The sequence below is a fragment of the Diaporthe amygdali genome (genome assembly GCF_026229845.1).
Source record: "Diaporthe amygdali strain CAA958 chromosome Unknown NODE_63_length_156346_cov_64_415879, whole genome shotgun sequence".
Lineage (NCBI taxonomy): Eukaryota > Fungi > Ascomycota > Sordariomycetes > Diaporthales > Diaporthaceae > Diaporthe > Diaporthe amygdali.
This window is the reverse complement of record NW_026517083.1, coordinates 1-16,448: the sequence shown is the minus strand read 5'-3', so window position 1 is coordinate 16,448 and position 16,448 is coordinate 1. Positions and strand designations below refer to the sequence as shown.

At 51.3% G+C, this 16,448-nt stretch overlaps 5 protein-coding genes across 5 annotated transcripts; 3 read left to right on the top strand and 2 right to left on the bottom strand.

Annotated features, from left to right (window-relative positions):
• Positions 1-83: 83 nt before the first annotated feature.
• J7T55_004220 (uncharacterized protein) lies at positions 84-3,003 on the bottom strand (the record flags this gene model as incomplete). The annotated part of the gene is made up of 6 exons (XM_053136036.1): positions 84-325; positions 390-601; positions 692-1,984; positions 2,192-2,332; positions 2,566-2,654; positions 2,740-3,003. 6 exons carry the CDS (start codon positions 3,001-3,003, stop codon positions 84-86), a joined length of 2,241 nt encoding a protein of 746 aa, XP_052986319.1.
• Positions 3,004-3,201: 198 nt separating this feature from the next.
• J7T55_004219 (uncharacterized protein) lies at positions 3,202-4,458 on the top strand (the record flags this gene model as incomplete). The annotated part of the gene is made up of 2 exons (XM_053136035.1): positions 3,202-4,304; positions 4,356-4,458. 2 exons carry the CDS (start codon positions 3,202-3,204, stop codon positions 4,456-4,458), a joined length of 1,206 nt encoding a protein of 401 aa, XP_052986318.1.
• Positions 4,459-6,899: 2,441 nt separating this feature from the next.
• Positions 6,900-7,825, top strand: J7T55_004218 (uncharacterized protein; the record flags this gene model as incomplete). The annotated part of the gene is made up of 2 exons (XM_053136034.1): positions 6,900-7,682; positions 7,745-7,825. The coding sequence occupies 2 exons, from the start codon at positions 6,900-6,902 to the stop codon at positions 7,823-7,825; spliced, it is 864 nt and encodes a 287-aa protein (XP_052986317.1).
• A 1,713-nt stretch (positions 7,826-9,538) lies between these two features.
• Positions 9,539-11,207, top strand: J7T55_004217 (uncharacterized protein; the record flags this gene model as incomplete). The annotated part of the gene is made up of 4 exons (XM_053136033.1): positions 9,539-10,190; positions 10,262-10,819; positions 10,892-11,080; positions 11,143-11,207. 4 exons carry the CDS (start codon positions 9,539-9,541, stop codon positions 11,205-11,207), a joined length of 1,464 nt encoding a protein of 487 aa, XP_052986316.1.
• Positions 11,208-11,473: 266 nt separating this feature from the next.
• On the bottom strand, positions 11,474-16,249 carry J7T55_004216 (uncharacterized protein; the record flags this gene model as incomplete). The annotated part of the gene is made up of 11 exons (XM_053136032.1): positions 11,474-12,119; positions 12,322-12,655; positions 12,893-13,129; positions 13,219-14,423; positions 14,488-14,639; positions 14,751-14,844; positions 15,063-15,154; positions 15,318-15,360; positions 15,529-15,693; positions 15,805-16,115; positions 16,190-16,249. 11 exons carry the CDS (start codon positions 16,247-16,249, stop codon positions 11,474-11,476), a joined length of 3,339 nt encoding a protein of 1,112 aa, XP_052986315.1.
• Between the last annotated feature and the right edge of the window lie 199 nt (positions 16,250-16,448).

Below are 16,448 nucleotides of genomic sequence, written 5' to 3'. Positions count from 1 at the left end.
GCCACTACTACTGAAGCCTGCAAATGAGTGTTCAAATACACAACTTTGGGTTCAATAGAATTCTCACGGCCAGACCTCCGCTTTCAATAGACATATCTGAAGTTCGGGTTCGCCTTGTCAGTTATGTCTTCGAAAGCATGCACGAATGCTTCATCGTGTGCCGCATGAACACCCTCGGCGGCCATCCGGTCGCGCTTCTTGTTCTGTGCGGTCAGGTACCAGCGGAGAAGGAGGATGTCAACGACCAGTAAGCCGTAGCAACCAAGATGGGTAGCAAATGCAATAAAGTAGCGAGGGCTGTCCCAGGCTAAAAACACTTGAGGCCCTGCGGGTAGATAAAGAAAATTAGCAAAGAAAGCTGGAAAGACTGTAGATGAGCGAGGACTTACCAATGGCATTTCCAGTAGCCCAAATGATAAAGTTGAGGGCGATCGCGACCGATTTCTTGGTTTGGCCAGCCACATTTCTGGAAATCATGGACAGCGAAAGAGTCTGGGCACTCCAGAAGGAGAAGGTGATATAATAGCAGACCAGCAAACCGATGTGCTGGGACCAGGTGTCCAGGGGTACGATCATGAGGCAAATCGTGCCGGCGAAGCATCTGTGAGAAGGCGCGAAACGTTAGCCTCCAGTATACATCGACTCGGGAGTTGGTCTTCGCTAGATGAGTGACGTGGGCAGTAGTACTCACGGTAGAACAAAACCCAACATGACAAGCAAGTTTTGCCCTGTCTTTTTGACTATCCAGAGCGACCCAAGAAGAACAATTATGATATAGAAACCCAAAACCATTGCCAGCAATTGAGTCTGCAGCGTGGTGAAGCCAAGACTCTTGATGATGATGCCCTGAAAAGCGCCCAGTCCTGAAGTAGGCAGCGTGGTGGTGAGGGCGACAATGGCATAGCCCCAGACTTGTGGGTCGGACAAGGCTTCAATGAGCTGGTCTTTCTTGAAGACACGGTTCTGTACACCGGTTTGGTTGTCTCGCACACGCTCAATCATGAGGTGCTTGTCCTCTTCCGAAAAGCATTTGGCGCGCATTGGACTGTCGGGCATATACCAGCCCACAAAGGCTCCAAAGATGATAGAGATGATACCGTATATCATGAAGAGCCACTGCCATGACTTGAGGGGGCCGTTGGTGATCAGGGAAAAGCAATAGGCAAGAAGCCCGCCGACGATCTGTTGCGCTCCATTCATCATATACCAATATGTAACACGAGCAGCTTGCTCCTCTCTTCGGTACCATATTGATGACAGCACGACAAAGGCGGGTTGACAGGCAGACTCGAACAATCCGAGCAGTGTGCGGACAATGACCAGGCCAGTGAAGTTGTGACAAGCTGCTGTGCAGGCGAGCACCACACCCCAAGCTATGATACTGAAGCTGAGGTACTTGGCAATGGGCACTCGAGCAATGGTCCAGTTCTGAGGATACTCGACGATGAGGATCGTAATGTAGATACACGTGGTTAGCCATGAGTAATCTTGGCCGGTCAGGTTGGTGTCTTCGCGGATGCCCATGATGGAAGCGAAACTCAGGGTGCCCTTGTCGATGGCCTGCAGAAAGTATGTCGCGACCATGACGGAGAGAACTCGCTTGTCGATCATCTTCAGCAGTTGGGCATTCTTCTCGGGCGGAATGTCGATACGAACGTCCGAGACATATTGCGCAAGCTCCTTGTCGACCTTTCCGAAGTCTTGATGGTCCTTGACATACTCAACCTCGTCGGCGGACATGGCGCGCTCGACCTTGTCGGGCTCAGCATTCTGTCTTGACTGAATGTTTGTGTCGGTGGCCATTTTGGAAGTGCTTCCGACCTCTTCTCTAGGGGCATCGGGTGCTACCATATTGGTTGAGAGTCGGATTCCGCTCGATATTCTAGAGATGAAAACAAAGCAATAAAACCGCAGGCCTATGAGCGAATACCCACTGGGAGGCCAAATGGACGGTTTAGAGATGTGCAGGAGGGCAGGTAGGCAGCTACGAGAGAATAACACAACGGGTCAGCGTCGAGTCTTAAACGGTGAATTTAAAGCGTTCTTCACCAACAGAGTCACTACCCCGGACGATTAAATTGGACCCGGTCCAGCGGTAAAGACCGATGGACATGTACACAGATATCTAGGAAACCGCGTGGCCAGGTGCCTGACTGTTTGTTGACAGAACCTTGACTTCCCCAGACCCCACAGAACATGGAGACAGGTCCGGCGTTGAGACTGCTGGGGGTCTAGGCGGCCATTGGCCCGAGATGCCGTCTTTGGGAACACCGTCAGAGTTGGAGCGAGTATGATCCCTGACCCCGAAAAGGTCGGGGAGGGATCATCCTCCCTGTAGACATTAGCGACTTGCCATCACTGCCACGCACAATGTCGTTGCTGCAAAGTGAAGAGAAAGTGACATGTCGGCCGAGTGTGCCCCAGGGTTGTTCGCCTCCTTCCGAGGTAATTACTATCTTCCATGGTGCCATGGTCGTCTGCTGACCCGTCATGAGATTATACTGAGAACACTGTCGCCGTCTCCCCGCACACTACGTCTCCTGGCACACCACGTCTCCTGCTTACCCCCTAGTCTTCTCTTCTCGTATCGATGTTGACACTGTGGGGACGACAGGCTCTGTGGATATGACACATGCATCCATCCCCAGGTTCCACTATCTGGCCCGCCCGACTTCTTGACCCCGCGGGGAAAGGGGTCCGAGGGAATGCAGAAAACCGGGGCATTTGATGTCGAGCGACCCGGGACAGCTTTGAACAGCCTCCGTGCTTGATTTTCTTGGACCCGTCTTGGTGCCAAGGCTTTACGGCTGCTTGGCCACCGCCTGCAACCCCGGCGACTCGTCGTCCTTTCGGTGCAGTTCGGTCCGAGCTGTACCGGCTGATGCTGCTTGTTGAATTGTCGGGGAGGGCCAGATTCTCCACCATCAGATCCTCGGTTCCATAAGACGCAAGTGTATTGGACCACGAGAACGCACCAACGCATACGCAACACAGGAGCTGCATATGTAGAGTTTATTGTCGAAGGCCTTGCAGTAGATGCTTTGAATTCCCGGTGACTCTTCTTTGCCATCCTTCTGGAGCCCATTTCACTTGACAACCGCGCCTCACCCACAGCATCACGTGCTCCTCAAGTCTCGCAGCTAGTTTCCTTGCTGGCGGTTCTATCTGTTGTCACCACGAGCCTAAGCACGATAATACGACATGCCTACTGAGATACAAGGAATCAAATCCAGCGATGTCCATGCCAAGATCAAGCTGTTGATCGATGGCATGGTCAACATCAAGGACAAAACAGGCGAGTTCCTTTTGAAGCTCGATGATGGCCGTGTCATCGACACCAAGGGCTGGAATGATTGGGAGTGGACCCACGGCGTCGGCCTCTATGGAATTTGGCAGTACTACGAGCTGACGGGCGACGAAAAATGTCTTGAGATCATCGAGGCTTGGTTCGCCAACCGATTTGCTGCGGGAGGGACCACCAAAAATATCAACACTATGGCAGTGTTCCTGACGCTCGCATATGTGTATGAAAAGACCAAGAACCCAACTTACCTGCCATGGTTGGACAGCTGGGCTGAGTGGGCTTACCGGGATCTTGAGCGGACGAAATTCGGCGGAATGCAACATGTCACATATGTCAGCTTGCACGACCAGCAGCTTTGGGACGATACGCTGATGATGACTGTTCTACCGCTGGCCAAAATTGGTCTGGTACTAAACAGGCCGCACTATGTTGCTGAGGCTAAGAAGCAATTCATCCTTCATTGCCAGTATCTATTCGACACCAAGACAGGCCTTTTCTTCCATGGCTGGGAATTTTACAAGGATGGCGCCAAGCAAGGGAAGTTGGGGCACAACTTCGCAGAAGCGAGGTGGGCGAGAGGCAACAGCTGGTTGACCATAGTGATCCCCGAGTTCATTGAGCTATTGAATCTCGACGTGGCATCAGACCCTATCGGTTCGCACCTTCGGGATGTACTCGAGGCACAATGCTCGGCACTCTCATCGTTACAAGCCCCCTCAGGTCTATGGAGGACACTGCTAGACATCCCGGAAGAAGAAGGCTCGTACGTCGAGGCCAGCGCCACAGCCGGTTTCGCGTTTGGGATCCTCAAGTCAAGACGGAAGCGATACCTCGATCCGTCCTCGCCTGTCTCCGCCCCTGAAGCCGATGACTGCCGGAAATTGAAAGGTGCTAAGATAGGAGGATACGATGCTGTGGCGGTTAAAGCCATCAAGGCGGTCATTGAAAACGTAGACGAGAATGGAGAGCTGCTGAACACGTCCTTCGGGACTGCTATGGGGTGAGTCAACGCATGGCCCTTTCCTATGAATTGCGCTAATGCTCTTTACAGCAATACGTTGCAGCATTACAAGGACATCCCAATCACAAGTATGCCGTACGGTCAGGCCATGGCAATTATGGCTCTTGTCGAGTTCTTGCGAGTGTACATCTAAGACCTCGAAGACAGATGCACAAATCACGGCTCAGCACGACAGCAATAGCGAAGGAAGTCCAAGGAAAGCTCAGATGAGAGACGCTGTATCCTTATTTCGTTCTATGTGCATGTTTACGATTGTCTATGCATGGTTTCAAAGCTTTGAAGCCGAGGGGGTTCTCTGACCTCAAACTGGTCACTATGGAATAAAAAGGCCTACTGACCTCGTCAGTATTACCACGGCTTGGGGTCAACCTCATGCCAATGGTATTTTCGAAAAATGGATCAGGACCTAGGCACGTATTGAATGGGATTCATGGAGATTTAGTGTAGGACAGGATAGGTTTGCATTGCAGAGTCCAAATCAACGCGAGCAACTCATGCCGTGTAACATCAACCTTAGTTTAGACTACTGCTGGATTTTCATAAATTTACGACCAACAATCGCCATGTGAGATTTGCCAAGAGTTGCAGGTCAGGTGTTTTGCCGTTCCTGCGGCCAGCTGCGCAGGATCCGTCCAAGATGCATCAAGCCCTGAGGTTGTTGAATGTCGAGATGCGCACAGGCCAGGGCCTGGCGGTGACTATGTGTCATCGAGGAAGCAGCTGCATCGAAGCGACAGTTGATAGGTTGGAGTAGCTATTAAACCATCTTCAAGGGACACGCGGCACCAATACCTGCGAATCCAGGTATTTGAAGGGCTGTCTCACTCTTTTGAGGCCACGAACGCCCAGCGCTTTGTGGCTAGTGTGAATTTGCAGCAGGGGGTGGCCATCACTTCAAGTACATATAGCGAATCCACAACTTTTCTCTGGCCGGCCACGCGACACCTCAGAATGTTCACAAGAGTAATGTCCAAAGACATGACCATCCCAAGTGACGCAACGTAGAACGCACGCTCGACAATTTGAGTGGTCGAGGGTGCGGGGAAATGTAACGTAGCAATCGAAATCATCATGGGGGAGAGGGAGGGTAAAAAGGGAACGGTGCGGCTCGACAGCCGATTCATGTGCCTTCTTCTTCGAGATCGATGGGCTAATTCAAAGTTGACCAGATATGGAGTCATCACCGTGGCTGCATCTACGTTATTTCAAAGACATCGTTGTGGTAGCTACATGTGCGGACAACCTTCGCGGACAAATAGCTACATTTGTTCATGGGTCATGTGACGAAATCTAGGCGTTCACCTTCTTAATCAATCGAATGGCGTCTCGGTGTTACCTCTAGCCTGCTCCAGAGACAAGTGGCTACTGAGTCAAAGGCTTGAGCTTGTGTTGGTTGAAGTCATGTTTGCGTTTCGAACCCTTGGGTCCATCTCATCTTGGATCAGCATCTAGATCGTCCGCCACGATGCTGGGCCGTCGTCGGCGTCTTCCGGGCTTCTAGAAGGCTGGCAATCTCGTGCAGTCCCGCCCCTGCTGAGCCTCCCCCACAACCTGTGTCCAGTGTCACACGCGATTGTCACACGTCCCGCCCGACTGTTCTTGACAGCTGTCGATTTCGCTGCTATTGGCTCCTCCGGCACTCATCTGCAGGAACAGGAGTACCACTGCCAACCTCTTGCACCAAACGGCGTGGCCCGATTGGCGCCTTCTCCCGCGTTGGCAAGTTCCCATGTGCTGCTATTAGCTCCGGCAGGTGGCCAAATACCTGAGTAGCCCATCGCCCCGGCACGCCAATGACAAGGCCTCATATAAGACATGCCCAATGAAAATCGTAGACTCGCCAACGCAGTTGTCCCAGGCGGCCCCTCCAATTGGGACCTCTACCAATCAGCCCCCTGGATAGCAACCGCAAGACTGGTACTTGGGATTGTTGCATGTGCTCCTCCCTTAACGGCGCTGCATTTTTGTAAAATTGAGTCCTCCTAGTTCCTCGGCCCGTCTCCTGACTTCACATTAAGTCTCATTACTCGACGACATTGCCTCAATGAGATACTTCTGGAATCACCGGGTTTGACTTATCCAGCTTCGATGCTACCCTCCAAGCCAAGGCGCCTGGACCTAATGTCCGCCTGCTCACTTCCTGACCACTTGGAAACAGCTTGATTAGGCAATATGTCTGGCATCTGCCTGGGTTTTCGGTGGTTGAAGTCTCATCCTGGACAATATCTGGCACACGCTTAACCTGCCAGTTTGACACAGGACTGGTGGCACTATTGTCCATAGCACTGCTCCAAAAAATGGGACAATGGCCAGCCAAACGGCGAGGAGAATGATACACGTCGTCCACTCAGCCTGCAGAAAAGTTATGGCTCTATATAAGCCAGCCCCGTCGCTTCTCGAGTGCTTGACGGTCCCTGTCTATCGCCTAACGTTCCAAGCCCAGTCCATTTGATTCCGGGTTAGTCCATTCCTTCAAGAGAAAGCCTGTACATACCCAAACACTCCTTACTTTGTTGTATATAAGATACGCTTCGATACATATCATACACGCGCGCCTTAGAACAGGGAGAAACGATGTGGATGCTTAGTCCAGGGTCTCTCTTGACAGGCCTGGGCCTCACCACCCTGGCAGCAGCTTGGGCATCCCCGGGTTACTCAGGCCTCACCCTACAATGGGAGTCAACATTCAACTATGCGGCTGGCGCGCCCCCAAATTCTGACAACTGGAACATCATCACCGGCTACCTGGGCGTCAATGCGGAGTGGGAGAAGTATACGTCCTCCTCCGCAAACGTCCAGTGTTCCGGAGGCCAGACTTTGCAGCTTGTACCCTGGAAGGACTCCTCTACTACCTACGGGTGGACTTCAGGCAGGATCGAGAGCAAGTACACGTTCACGCCGAAAGCAGGAGCGATTACTCGCGCAGAGGCTCAGATCAGATTCGGCACGAATGATATCTCCACCAAGCAAGGCATCTGGCCGGCATTTTGGATTCTGGGCCAGTCGCTTCGCGAAGGTGGGAGCTGGCCTGCCTGTGGGGAGCTCGACATCATGGAGACCGTCAACGGCATCCTCAGAGGCTACGGCACAGCACACTGCGGTACATACCCAGGAGGAGTGTGTAACGAAGGGACTGGAATCGGGAGTTCGATTGCCATTCCTGACCAGGGCTGGCACACTTGGAGGATCGAATGGGACCGCCGGTCAAACAATTGGGCAACAGAGACCATCACATGGTACATGGATGGTCAACAGTTCCAGCAAATCACAGGTAGCCAGTTGACCCAGGATATCTGGAATGCGCTGGCCCATTCGAACTTGTATTTCATTTTGAACGTTGCTGTTGGCGGCACTTGGGTGAGTCTCTTGCTGTTGCTTTACTTCAATACTATGGATCATGACTCACTGACTACTCACAGCCTGGATATCCCAATTCTGCTACCTTGGATGGATATGGGGCTATGATGGAAGTTGCTTACGTAGCACATTATACATCCTAGACAACGACAGTTTCTACATTCTACATGCGGCTGATAGCTGGAGCTCGGAGACGATGGGGTTCTTATTCTTGAACATAAAGTTATATACCCGCGATTGGGACGTTAGGAAGACGTTAGACGCTCGCTAAACTGTTCAGCATCGACGAATAACGTCATATGCTGATCTCTAGAAGTAGTAATTCCACAGTCATTTAGGGCCGCAGCCCTGTTTCCGATCGACTCGCCCTGATCTGAAATACTTAATGAAAGATGTGATGAGCACCGGGGTCCGCGTTGGTCAGCAGTCTTGATCATCACGCAGCACATTCCTTGTCAGCCAACAGGTACCCTTAAAATCTGTGCGGGACAGTGCATGCCGTTGACGTATTTATATGTGCAAAATCGAGCTTTCCCTTTGTTCAGAGTGGCCGATATATTTTAGTTGCCTGTTGGAATTGCTCTGTTGCTCCAAATTGCGGCCCTGACAGTACAGCTGCTGATACTGGAACACGAATCCATCGAGCTTCTAAGAGACTGACAATGTCTAAAAAGATTGGTTGGAAGTGCAGACTTGGAGGCGCGGCCGGCCCGCTACACCTTTCAACATTGTCCTTTTAGACTGAAAGTCATGTCTAGACTTTGACAAGTGTGATAATCAAGTGCATCGATTTCGTGAGAGGCCACGATGTTGGTAGATTAGTAGACGTCGTGTGCGGATTCCAGTCAGTCTGATAGTCTCCAATCAATAGAGAGAGGGAGGAAAAAGAATATTTGATGCTCGTGTCAAGGGTGAGGTTAGTATTGGATCGCCAAAATCTGAAGTCGGCATTCGGCATGAATCTATTTGAAGCTTGTTGACAGGGGATCTAAACTCCGTCTGGACCTCGGCGATCTTTCCCCTGACGGGAAGGTCGCAGCTCGATAAGACAAGGGGATAGGGGGTGACGACTCCCCTGTCCTTCATCCCAATTCGATGATGAGTTGAGATTTGCGCACTTCCTGGAGTGTTTCTATCCTGCATCCAGGCCTCAATCTCGCAGTGAATCCGGCTCATTTCATAATGGTTGGCTCTCAAATGCATTTCCTATCAGACTTGGTATTGGCGGCAAGAGGCGCGGCACGTACACACGTTGCATATCGTGAAATTGCAGATGCGGGAATAGTGTCCAAATTGAGCACATGGTCACCGTAACACGGGTTCAGAGGGGGGCATTTCATGTGGGGGACGGAAAGTAAGCCTAACCAGTGTGAGCAAGCTTCGGGAGCTCGAGATAAGCTTCCTTGGCGCCCTAGCATCTTAAGACTGGACTACTCTTTGACATCTTGTCATGGTCCAAAGAAAGTCGCCCTCTAGCACTGATGTAGCCCAGAATGTGCCGTATCTACAGTGGTACTACATGGAATATCATGGTGTATGTTTCTGTCGTGTGAGATACTCAGGGACGAGGCCGCCGGCATCGTGCAAGGGTAGGCCTATACTTTATAAATAATCAACGTCATGCAGGCACCATGCTACCATCCTGGAGCTCCACTTTTGGTGTGGCTGTCCGCATAGTGATGAGGCGTCTTCGCACGAGTCGCCAGTCGAGGTTGCACGCGTCTGGACCTGTTGATTGTCAGAGCGATCTGCATAAAAGCCGACCCTACCCTCCTCCATGTGCGAAGAGGCATCAGCACTATTGTCCTTCGCCCCTCGTTTTCCCCGCTCTTCAGTCGGCGACAGTAGCAGCCAGTATGAAGGTCCTCAGCACCGTGGTCGCGCTGGCCTTGGCAAGCCTTCCGGCTGCCTCTGCTTCCAGTTGGCATGCACCTAAATCTGTTGCCTCCCGCGGCACGAGCCATGGCGCGAGCAAGATGTTCAAGCGCGAGACCAACGGCATTACCTACAGTGTTTACGAGCATGCCGCAACGAATGCCACCTTGGAAATTGTCGAAGACAGCGGCATCTGCGAGACCACGCCCGGAGTCAAGACCTACTCTGGTTACCTTTCAGTCGGGACGAACATGTCCATGTGGTTTTGGTTCTTCGAGGCTCGCAGCAATGCGTCGACCGCTCCCCTGGCGTTGTGGCTCAACGGTGGTCCAGGATGCTCGTCTATGATTGGACTCTTTCAGGAAAATGGCCCTTGCCATTTCGTCAATGGCAGTGATGAACCCAGCTTGAATCCTTATTCCTGGAATGAATACGCCAATATGCTCTACGTTGATCAACCTATTGGTACTGGGTTCAGCTTTGGCGATGATGAGGCTACGTCAACTGTCACAGCAGCACCTTTCGTCTGGAAGTTCATGCAAGCTTTCTTCGAGGCTTACCCCGTCTATGAGAGTCGTGAATTCGGACTGTGGACTGAAAGTTATGGCGGTCATTATGGTCCTGAGTTTGCCGGTATGTGTGGAAATCCCTTGGATGCTAATGGAATGGAGTGTCTATGAAACAAAGAACTGAAAACGCAACAGAGTACTTCCAAACCCAAAACGCAGCTATATCGAATGGCTCGGTCGCCGGCGAGACGATTAATCTTGTTGCACTAGGCATTAACAATGGTTGGATCGACCCGATTATCCAGGAACAAGCTTACATTGATTTCGGCCATAACAACACCTGGCGTCAACTGATCAACGACACGCAGTACAGCCAGCTTCAACAGGCTTACGAAACACAATGCCTACCTCTCCTTGAGCAATGTCCTGGCGAAACAGGCACGGATTCGGCATGCTTGAATGCTGATAACGCGTGTTATGAATACGTGGAGGGAGTTGTTGAAGCTATGGACTTCGACGTTTACGATATTAGGCAGCCAAGCAACGATCCATATCCTCCGGAAACATACGTTGCATACCTCCAAAGGCCAGATATCATGAAGGCTATCGGTGCGCAAGTGACTTATGGAGAGTGTCCCGATGACCCGTACTATCTTATAGCCAATACTGGTGACGATGCACGGTCGTTCCTCGACACTTTGAGCACTGTTGTGCAGTCAGGCATTTCGACCTTGATCTGGGCTGGTGATGCTGGTAAGTGTGCATTTTTGCTGCAAGCATTTCCTTCCTGTGAGGCTGTCCATTTAACAACTCAATATTGCATAGATTGGATCTGCAACTACCTCGGTAACGAGCGTGCCGTCAATAAGGTGGATTATAGCGACTCAGCAGAGTTCCAAGCAGCTCCTCTGCAGGAATATGTGCTAAACGGCACGTCCTACGGACAGTTTAAGGGGGCCGGCAATTTGAACTACTGGAGAGTATATGCTGCGGGTCACGAAGTCGCATATTATCGTAAGTTCCCCAAACCCCAAGACTATTGTAATCCGTATTCTGATGAGTGCTCGTATAATTAGAACCCGAGGCGTCACTGCAGGCCTTTAAGCAGATTATGCAGGGCCTGCCTCTTACTTCGCAGTAACATTGGTCAGCTGAAGAGGCAGAGCCAGAAGTGCGGAAAGAGTAAGTTGCCATAACACATCAGGCGGTCGAGCTGTTCCTGGCTGCGGCCCTGGGACCTTCAACCCACTAAAAGTAGTTGGAACCTTCCACATTGAGAAGTTGAAAATGAATGATGTCAAGGAATGAATGAACATTTATCTCATTGATTTACGATGTTTTTGTGTGCCATTCTCATCAACAAATTCCCCGTCCTTGTGTTCTCCCAAACGCTCCCTTCTCCCAGGTTTAGTACGCTTTGGGCTGCTTCCAAAGCGGTAGACCCCTCAGGTCACTCCTCTCAAAATCCACTTTACCCTTACTATTTACCCAAGCTCCCTCGTCCGTAGCTTCCAAATTTTCCGCACCCAGGCTTTCGACCTCCTTCTTACTCAGCCCATAATTATCCCTCGGCAACCATATGACCGGTGCCTTGCTTGTGAGACTGGGATTTTGGTATGCTTTCTTGATCTCTTCCTCACTATATTCAGGAGCGGGATCGGTCTCGGCTCCTGTGCGAGCGAGAAAAGCACGCATGGCTTTGTGCGAAGCATATACGTGAGGCTCAAGGAACCGTGCGATTGGAGAGATGACCTTTTGTGGGAGGTGCATCTCTCGGCCAAGACGCTGGATATGAGATCGCTCGTGCTCATCTGCCTGAGCATCACCAGCAGCGACAGCCTGACCTTCCTCTGCGGCAGAGAGAAGAGGATCCTGCTCCCCATTCTCGGCATCGGCCGAGAGCATATGGTCTGGAAAATGATCCTCTAGCGGATTTAGGTAACGATTCGTCAAGATGTTGTACGCAATGGTTGCGAAGAATAGGACAACTAGCAAGATTGCTGGGCCCTTGGCCTTCCGGAGACCGAAAAGTCCGATCAGGCACAATTCGCCACTGCAGCACTTGGAGTTAGCCATCAAAGCACTGAGGAAGGGGATTTATTTGAGAATAGGTCGAAGTAAGTCACCATATGCCCAATGCCTGTCTCGAGAACTGCAGCACAACAAAGAGCTTTGGTTCAGGCAGTGAAATAGAACACGCAGATGACATCTCCTTCTCCCTGGAGGAGTTAAAATTGGACCCGAAAGCTGCTTACATATAGATACCCGCGAGTATTTGCTGTAGTGCGCGTGTATAGCATTTTCCCTTGGTCTCGATTTTCGGCTGTACCATGAACAACAGGGTGTATCGGTAGCTGAAGTAGAAGAGGGACAGTCCCACAGCCGCAAACCCCAGAACAAGAGGCGATATGCAGCTGTAAGCCAGGGCGATGATGACGAAATTGGTGAACTTCGGATATACTTTACCCCATGCAATGCCCTTGAGGCTGGTATACTGATTGTACTTATCACGTGGGGTTTTGTAGATGAATATCTCGAAAAACAGGTACTCAAGCAAGTCCGACCAATTCATGATGTTCTTCACGGACGCTGCACGTTTTGTCAGTAAAGTCTCAACACTTTAAGAAACTACTCGTATGTCTGTGAAGCACTTCAAATCACTCAATCAGCCAATCACTCGAAGACATGGCCACTCAGCACTACACTGCATGAAAGGCCGATGTCTGGTGAGGATATGATGCTTCGAAAAAGTTCAAAGTGCCCCCAAGATGTGTTGAAGTCTGTCAGATTTGGGGGAGAGGGGGGAGGCTGCAGGGGAGTACGAACAGGCAAGACCCTGCAATATGAAGTAAGTCAGATAGAAGTTCGATGATTTCGGAAGATTGTCGGCGAGAAGCTGTGGGATATGGTGAGGCTCATTGATGATCTTAGGGATGAACGCCGTGGCCGATGAAGAAAGAGCTGTGACGAGGAAGACCTGAATAATCTGGAACGCGTAATACCAAGCTTGCACCTGCAATTCTGCAGTGACTGTGGTGGGCTGTCCTGAGGCTTTGGCGACATCTAGGTCAAGATGTGGCGTTAGCTAAGCGGCATACAAGATCTCGTGTAGCTCCAAAAGAAGGCAAAAGGTCCCTCTGTGTTTGACTTACGTCGCATTAAGTTCGGTAGGTATGACGCAAACTGGCTCGTGAGAAATGGAGGCAGAAAGCCGGTGAGAAGCCCCAAAAGCGGATCTGGAAGGCTGTTGATCCACGATAGCCAGGACACATTGTCGGCCAGGTAGTTCACATTCGAAATGGTGCCAATGATGGCCGTTGGAATAGACCAAAATATGATCAGTACAGCGATGAGGAGGTTCGCAATGGATTTCTTGGACAGCCGCTCAGCCTGGGGCATTGCGAGGTTGCGCCAGATAATTTCGTTCGGAACCACGCCGATGAGCCTTGATTGGACGGCGAGGCTGGAAGGCACCGGAAGACGAGATTTGGATTCTCCCCGGTAGGCTCGCTGCGCAGCCGATTGGGTCGCGTACTCGACGAATATTGCGCATCGATTACGTCCATGTGAACTCTCAGCCGAGTAGGATTCCCGTTTCTCGCCAACCTTGTGCACCGCTTCCTTTACCTCGTTGCGCAGGTGTTGGATGAGATCGGCTGCATTGCTGGTGAGGTAGTATTGTCGCTCACGGGGACGTGCACTCTCGATTGCTGCATCATTTGCAATTCCGTCGGCCTCTAGGCCTTCTCTCCGGCGGGTTTTGGCGATGTTTTTGCTGGCCTGCCTCAGAAACGAGACTTCAGCGAATTCCAGCCTCACTGTCCTGTCATTCCTCGACTCAACCTCGTCATCAAGCGACTTGGTCTTGTTGACAATCCACTGATTTCTCGCATCACTGCCAAAGTTCTGCTGCGGATCAGAGACTGTGGAAGCCTCCTTTGGCGGGTCGAGATAAAGAACCGTCCGTGAAGAGAGTCGCGATGCATTCGCGCGAGCTAAGTACCATGCTTGACGAAGTCCAACGAGCCACATACGTTCCCTGGCAATGATGACCATTACGAATCCGAAATACACCCAAGCCACTACGGCATGAGCATATAATCGATGCTTGTGGCGCACATTACCGAAGCCGAGTCTGTCAAGCTGGGATGCATCTCCACCGCCGGTAGCATTCACGGGGAAAAGTATGATCCAGGTGATAGCAGCTCCGACAAAGCAGATGAAGACGGACGTCTTCAAAAACCGGAGATACAGATATGCATCGAGGGAAGAGTGCTCGAGAACGAATTTGTCGTCAAGCTGCCTAATTGTTCGGACCCACTCGAAGCGCTTCAGGCTTGAAATAGGTGTGCGATCTCTGTTGGAGGTCAGTAGTGCAGGCAGTAACCGGGGAAGACCTAGAAGGGGGGAAGGCGAGGTACTTTTCCGGGATGACATCGATGTAGGTTCTTGGTGAGTATATTCTACGGAGCGGCCGTTTGATCAGGACAAACACGGTCAGGAGGAAGACTGCACTGATCAAGGACGGGACGAGGGCAGCCAAGATCGCGGGCAGAGACGCGGACTGTTCTGACTGTTGTGATGTCAGCAGTGTGACCTCAAAATTTTGGATGCAGCTTTGAAGCTTGTTTTCAACATATTATGCCCGTGGTATGGGCAAATCCTGAGGCGAGGGTCTACTCACATCACTACCAACTGTCTCATTGCTCGAGATGGCGAGTGAGGGGCCAGTGTGCCACCCGGCAGCGGGACGCAAGACATGTTGAGAGTCCATGTGTCTGTATCACCAGATGCAGCTGGACCCTGAGAGGCCGGATGACTGCAAATGGGATGGGGAGAGGTCGAATCGGATCGGATGGACGGGCTGAGGTCAGTCAGGCTCAAGGAGGTGGATAGCTGTTGATTGTTGGGGGTCAGCAGGGTAGGACTGCGGCTGGGCTTTCTTGCCTCTCAAAATGTCGTCTCAGGCGGTGACGTCGGAGGTGATTTGACCCACTCTTTGTGCCAGGCGCACCACCCAGAACGGTAAGCGACCCTAACCCTGTCGACGTCTTCCATCCTGATCTTGGTACTGAACTTCGGGAACAGCTGCAAGGGCCATTAACGGGCGACGGGCAGCTCGAGGGTGTGCATCAATGATACACATGAAGACTTTGGAATGCATGTCGCATATCCACAGGTTCTCGAGTCATTTCTCATTGTTGTATTTGCTTGATTCAAGGCTTGCAATATAATCTCTATGAGCGAGTACAATGTATGAGGCAAATCGGACGTCCTGTCGCATGCTCGTAAGCCTGTGCTTCACGACGATGGACATCTGAATTCAATGCGGGTCCCGCACGCCTTGACAATAATTCACAAATAAATTTACCCCGAGCGCCCATAGACTCCTTGCTTAAGGTATCTCATGGATGAATCCGCCGAGCGCCAAATGCTAATGACCTCCTGTGGCACATCAATACCAGGTTGGGGCGACGGACCAATGGCGCAACATCGTGCTGACAGCATTGTTCCATTCGAATTCAAAACACTGAGCCAGCTGGTCGGCTTCCTCTGGCGTAGGTTCACGTCCACCCCACATCTCCGGCCTCATGGATTCCATGGCAGCATACGTAGCCACAAGGTTGCTGTACCCCATCATCAGCACAAGTACCCAGGTACTCAACCGGGCAGGAAGTAGGGAGTGGCAGTAATTGGACACAATTGACAGCTGATAGTGAATCTGGCCGAGCACTTACTCATTCACAATTTTTTGAAGGCAAAGCCAGGCCATGTTCCAACTGCGATTGCTCTCCGGGTCGCTCCGCACTCTCATTTGGGCGTCCGTCACGATATCCCCGCAGAACGGGTAGCTTCTTGTCAATCCTCTTAGCTCAGTCAGAAACTGGTTGCTACTGACATAGTGGCTCCATGCCTCGGTCATGGGGCCTTGAAATGCCACAGCGTCGCTCTCATCACAGGTCGCCGCTATGCGCTCAACTCGCACTAGTTCTGTGAGGGTATTGACACTGTGGGACTGGAGAGACTCGATTATCCGCCGAACGGAACGCTGAGCGCAACACAATATCGTTAACAGTGGTATTCTCATATGAGACAGGGACTGAAAGAATCAATAAGCAATACCTGAGCACCCTTCTCCTTCTTATGACCGTGAGATGAGCGACCCGAGCGCGAGGAGGACATTCTTTCGGCTTCTTTGTCTACTCTTCGCTATCTTTATATTCCTTGAATGACAAGCCCAAATCTTGAGGACTAGATTAACCTTTCTTTCGATGATAAGTTAACGCTCGAGAGAGAGCTCAGTGAGTTGATTGTTTGGATATATGCCAGTGAAACTTTTTGCTTGGTCTGAAGCACGGCTTTATATCTGGCGCATTTTGTT